Here is a 6,362-nt window from a genome sequence, read left to right on the forward strand (position 1 = left end):
AGGTTGTAAGATGGTTTCCACTGTTGTTTTGCTGTCTACAAAGACATGGTAAAAAAACTGAAAGCTGAAGTTCTTACACAAAGGAACATTTATGCATGTGAATGGGTTAAGCCTGGCTGGCTGCCAGATGCTCACTAAGCCACTCTCTCACTCCCCCTCCTCAAAAGGGCAGAGAGAAAAGATGAAGAAGCTCCTGACTTGAAACAAAGACAGGGAGATCACACATCCACTACCATCCTGGGCAAAACAGACTCAACATCAGGAATATTAAATTAATTTATTGCCAATTAAAAGTAGCACAGGATGATGAGAAACAAAGACAAAACCAAAACCACTTTCCCCCCATCCCCTTCTTCCCAAAACTCAACTTCACAACTTCATTCCCCACTCTTCTACGTCCTCCCTCTACCCCAAATGGCACATGGGGACTGGGGCTGTGATCAGTTCACAACACTGCACTTTTGCCACTCCTTCCTCCTCACACTTTTTTCCTGCTTCAGTGTTGGGTCCACCCACAAGATACAGTCCTTCCCAAACTCCTCCACTATCGGTCCCCCCATAGGATACAGTCCTTCCCAAACTGCTCCAGTGTGGGTCCTCCCCACAGGGTATGGTCCTTAAGCAAACAACTGTCCCAGCATGGGTCCCCCATGGGCTGCACCTCCTGCCAGAAAACCAGTTTCTGTGAGGGCTCCTCTCTGCAGGCTACAGTTTCTGCCAGGAGCCTACTCCAGCGTGGACTCTCCAGGGGCTGCAGCTTCCTTCAGGGCACACCCACTTGCTCTGGCATGGGGTCCTCCATGGGCTGCAGTGTGGGTACCTGCTCCACTGTGGACCTCCATGGGCTCAAGGGAGATAACCAGCTTAAGCATGATCTTCTCCATGGGCTGCAGAGGAATTCTGCTCCCATGCCTAGCACACCTGCTTCCCCTTCCTTCACTGATCTTGGTGTCTGCAGGGTTACTTCTCATTTTTTTTTCCCTGTACTCCTCCCTCTCTCTCAGCTGTTGTGCTGCATTTTTTAAACATATTTAAGAAAGGGTTATCACAGAAGTACAATCAGCATTGCTGACTGGCTCAGCTTTGGCCAGCAGTGGGTCTGTTTTGGAGTCAGCTGGAACTTGGCTCCATCTGACACATGGGCAGCCCCTTGTCTCTTCTTTCAAGAGGCCAGCCCTGCAGTCTCCACTCACCCCCAACCTTGTCACATAAACCCAATACAATGAAACAGCTGCAATCTGTGGACTGTCAACCATTTTAAAGGAATATGCAAAACAGATGAAAAAGAAAACCTGCTATCAACAGTATTACATTTGTTACAGAAAAGTTCTTTAGAAGAATGCTGGGGTCAACCACTTGAGAAAAATTGAAAATCAGTCTTACAGAGTTTATGCTGCCCTCATGGGGTAGACTAATGAAAGTACAAATTACATCAAAGAAACCTTCCCTTGTAAAACGTGTTTAGGATAAAGCTTTGATTAAATTCAGAAACGTCTTGAAAAATATCTATTATCAATGTCCTCTTGTTCTTCTGAATTTTAATCTAGATTCTAAAATGCCTGGCAAACTTCAACTGCTTCAAATTCTTCTGTTAAGATTTTTAAAACGGAACATACTATTTCGTAGTTCACTTACATGTCCAGCCCCAGAGACTCAGTTTCTCTACACAGAGCCATAAACAGCTGTGATTGAAGACAAAAGTATTTATAAACTCAGTGTGAAGCACCAGATGACAGATGAACACATTCCCACAAGACAATGCATATAGCAAGAATTTGAAGGCAGCCATGTCACCCAAACAAATAGAGGAGGGATCCCCATTATGCCTCCTCACTTACTCTTGGTTGCACCTCCTTCAGCATAGCGCTAGCATCTTCATCATAATCCAGTTTACAAGCTAACGCAAGATCATGAGCAGCCTCCTCCCAGTGACCCAGGAGTCTGGAATTCAGATGACACCAACATTCAGAAGGAAAAAGTAAACTGAACTCTTACAGTTTTACAAAATATTTACAACCACGTGGCATTCAGTACTTTTACATGCAGCTATATGGACTTACAGAAGTTTAATAATCATGGTGTTTTCTGTAACCTGCACAATACAATGCCATTAAGAGGATACCTGCTTGCTTCATACCCTTACATGAACTTTTGCTTGAAGGAACAATGAGAAAAAAAAACCCTCAATCAGCCAGTGTCATTGTTTGCTATAAACAAGAAGGGTCTAACAAGGAGGACATACCCTACCTAAACATGTGAAGCACACTAATAAAAATACTCTGTACCAGTAGGCATGTGGTTCAGTGTAAAACTACACATTATGTGTTCTCTGTATGTCTACACCACTACTACCTCAAGCTTAAGTGAGTACTAAGCAAAGAGGGTTTAAACATCCTGCATAACTATCTTAGTTGAAGAGGTCATACAAGTTACTGCGTGCAATCCTTAACCATTTATACAAACTCTTGATAATTTAAAATTTAAGAAAACAGTGGTATTCTTCAATGGTCAAAGCACTTCTGCTTACAGACAAAGCTACAGTTTTCTCACTCTTAGGGTACACAGTGTTTATTAAAACTGTAGACATTAACAAACCACTCTTAACATTGTTTAAAATGCCTTTTTTTTGTAAGTTCTATTAGCATTTACTCCTTCCACTTTTATACAGACCGAAAGAAGTGTCACCTTACTTTTTTTTTCCCCGATTTATTGTCATTTAAAAAAAGTTTAACTGTAGTTGGGGGGGATGCACACTGGCCCAATACCATTTTAAGTGATTACACTGTTTGCTTAATACCACTCTTCACTGCAGCTAATGGCTCCCTAGGCAATTTACTATGTGAAAGAGCTCTAGGATCTAATGGAGTAAGGGCAGCAAAGAAAAGTTTAAGAATTACAGGTTAGGAAATAAAAACTGAATTAAGTGAAAAAAGACCTCTAAAAAAATCAAGCCCACAGTCCTAGAACTCACAATTTTTAGCAAATGATTAGAAAATGCTACTCAGAACAGCACTAAGCCATTAGAAGATATGTTTAAAAAAAATGCCAGAAGGACTACTCATAAACTGCCATAAAAAAAATCATCATCATCCTTTCTTTCCTGTAAGTCATACACTCAAACAATGGTTTCTTGGCTCATGCCTACCGCTTTCAGGTACATGACAGACAGTTTAGAGACATAAGAGAAGGAAAGAATGCATAAACTAAACTCCTCCCCCCAAGTAAGTAAAGAGAGTATCAAGCACAAGTGCAGTTCACTACCTATGCGCTTTTCCTCTCCATTTGTAGGTCTGTGCCGAGTCAGGATTGATCTTGATGGCTCTGTCACAATCTCTAATGGCAGCATTTGGCTTCTGCAGTTTCACAAAAACACTGTGGGAACAAGAACATTTATTGTACATATTGAAATACCAAGTTACTAACTTAAGCTGGAAATAATTTTGGATGACTAACAGGCATGATAATGAGATAATACATTTGATGAGCTGAGTTCAAAAAGATTTCATAGTGACAATGAAGTCACTGAAATTTAGTTCCACCCCACCCCCCGTAGGTGAATCATTAGCAAGAAGCAAAAGCATTCATTGTTCCGACTCAAGCCTTGCCAGCAATAGTAACTTTAGTGCATGCAAAGGACAGTTCAATTCCAAGGTGTTTGGCATCGACAGCCAATGGCAACTAGCAGTTTGAACAAAACAACAATATCATTATGCATGCTATATTATATAGTCTTTAGAACAGTAAGACAAAGCACGAGTTATCATACAAGCTACAAGGATCAATGGCTAGAATCAGCAGGAACTACAAAAGGAGACATGAGATGAGTCATCAAAATTAAGAGGTAAAACAAAACAAACACAGAAAGTAGCCCCAATCTTTTGTCAGTTAAGTGAAATAACTGCAAATGTTACAATACACAAGCATATCAAATTAACTAGTAGGGCAGTACTTTAGGAGCTTCAGGAATTTCATATGAAAAATCTCTGAAGGAAACACTAAAAAAACATCCCTGAACTGACAAAAGTATTTGATATTCAAGATACTTCAAGTCAGAATTTCAGCCCTTTTACATCTACTTGAAAACAATTTATCAGCAATTAATGAGTGCCTGCAAGTGTGCTTGCTTTATAACAGCCTTAATGAGGAACTTAGTCACACATTCTCTCCGTGTCAGCAAACTGTCTCAAAGCTATACCTCACCAATGAGACACATTCCAACGCTGCTGTCTGCAAAAAAACCTAGTCTCCCAAACAGCCCCTCCCACCCCCCTACCCAAACCAAAATCCAAGTACACCAGAGAGGTTGATTACTCACAGCACTTGATCAGCACTGCTGCTACACTGCAGGTTTTACAATATATTCTCTGCCTATTTCTACCATAGGCTAAATTGAGGTAACTTTTAAACTTTTCCTAACAATCTTAGTTTTCATTACTAATCCAAGTCCCAAAAAGATATGGCACTAAGAGGTTTTGAAAACAGTCCTATAACAGCAACAACAACAGTGTATTAAAGCACACAAGTGGTGTTAAAAGTGGTGCAAAAACTCTAATATGTAAAGGAAAAATGAGCAAGGTATGTACCAGTTAAGATGTACTAGAATGGAACAATTACAGGACACTAATCATATGAAAGTAATCAGAAATTGAATACTCTTTTGAATTATATCTTGCTATGGAAAAAATTCACTAAACTATTAGTGGGGGTTTTTGTGTAAAAGGAGGAAAAAAAGAAAATTTGGGAATTTCTGCTTCTGCAACCCAGACTTCTCTGGCCTTCCTCAAGAATTAGGTAGATTTAATTACCAGTGAGGTAGGTATTGAATGGGTTGAGAAATACATGTGTCCTGTTCAATCATAGGACTGTTGAACAGAAACCAGTCTACTTCATAGCGAAAGAATTAATTTATTGGGTACAACAGGGAGAGAATTCACATGATCCACAATTAACTTTGCATCTAAACAGGACATGATTTCAATCATCATCTTAATCCCAGAATAAAACTTCAGATTTTACTAGTGTTTGTTATCCAGCGCTATTCTAACTCAACATACCAAAAGCTGTATTACCACAATGCATTTTGGAACACCATTCTGTTACTTACACTATTATCAAGACTCTTTATAGGGCTGCTTCAGTAAATCTGGTTAAGAAAATGTATGAAGTGTACTTTTCCCTTTCCTTCATGCAGTTTAAGTTTACATAGATTCTCAAGTTGCCATTGTATTTAGGTTCCTTAAGGAAAATAATATAACAGGCAGAAACATAAATCACTAGTTTATAATGACTCACCTTGCCCTCTTGGCATACAAGATGGCCAAACAAGGATTCAGCTTGATAGCATCCGTGAACAAGTCAACAGCCTTCTGAAGTTCACCTACATATGAGTACCAGTAAAGTTTCAATCATAACGCAATTAAATTGCATCCAAATTGCTAAACCTGCCTTACAGGATGTTATGTCCCTAGGCACTTCTTAAATGAAACACTATCAACAAAGGAAAATCAATTTCTCCTTGGTATGTTACTGAAGTACAAGCTCCAAAATTAATGCTGGAGAAGAGGAGAGACTTTTCCCAGTTAAATTTGTACATTTAACTTTCTATGCAATCAAATCAGAAGTCACTTCTATTACACAGCTTTTCACTGCATTAAGACAAACCACTGGAGACACTAAACATAGTATGTAGGGAAGTACTAAAATGATCAATTTGTAATTTAGATGCTGCAGTACCTCATTTCCCCTTGCTCTGCCCAAAATTATAACTACATTGGGAAGACAGTACCTAATGCCTTGAATACGCAGCAAAAAACAATTTATCACCTTCACTTAGAGCATTTATCGCTTCGATCTTCTTCTCATTAGCTTGATCCATCATCTCTTCAGTAACCTAGGAAAATAAAGAAAAAAACACGCAAAAACCAAAAGCTGTAGAGTCCAGGCCAGAATTACTATGCTAATATAGTGCCAAAGAAAGGGCCTTTGGTTTTCTCATCCCAGTATCTTGTTTCTAATTTGCTTTGTAATCACAGTTAAAAAAACCAACAAAACAAACTTTGCTTTCAGCTTGGAGAATTAGCCACCATTATTCTGAGCTAGAAAATGCTCAAAAGGTAAGTTGAATAATGGCAGATTTCTACACAGCCAGTTTTCACAGGTGTTTTGATAAATTATTTTGGTGTTTTCTGACCTGATAATCCTCACTTAACTTTTGGATAGACTCTAACCTTGACTAAGACTGTGGTTTTAAGCCAGTAAGTTCTCTATTTAAGAGAAAAAGACCCAAAGCAACAGCTGGCTACCTAGCTGATTTAGTACTCATCCCCCCTCAGCTGCTATCCTTGACTAAACTGGAAACCTCT

At 39.3% G+C, this 6,362-nt stretch overlaps 1 protein-coding gene across 1 annotated transcript in view; it reads right to left on the reverse strand.

The window, feature by feature from the left end:
- The window catches only part of ST13 (ST13, Hsp70 interacting protein), an 18,989-nt gene extending 13,076 nt beyond the window's left edge, over positions 1-5,913 (reverse strand). Inside the window, exons 1-4 of the mRNA XM_026866148.1 lie at positions 5,824-5,913; positions 5,293-5,377; positions 3,262-3,372; positions 1,839-1,941 (exon numbers count right to left, since the gene is read on the reverse strand). Of these exons, the coding sequence (XP_026721949.1) occupies positions 1,839-1,941; positions 3,262-3,372; positions 5,293-5,377; positions 5,824-5,878 (354 nt within the window). The 5' untranslated portion in view covers positions 5,879-5,913. The remainder of the gene's footprint in view (positions 1-1,838; positions 1,942-3,261; positions 3,373-5,292; positions 5,378-5,823) is intronic.
- Positions 5,914-6,362: the final 449 nt, after the last annotated feature.

The sequence above is a fragment of the Athene cunicularia genome (assembly GCF_003259725.1).
Source record: "Athene cunicularia isolate RWA chromosome 1 unlocalized genomic scaffold, athCun1 chr1_part2, whole genome shotgun sequence".
Classification (NCBI taxonomy): Eukaryota; Metazoa; Chordata; class Aves; order Strigiformes; family Strigidae; genus Athene; species Athene cunicularia.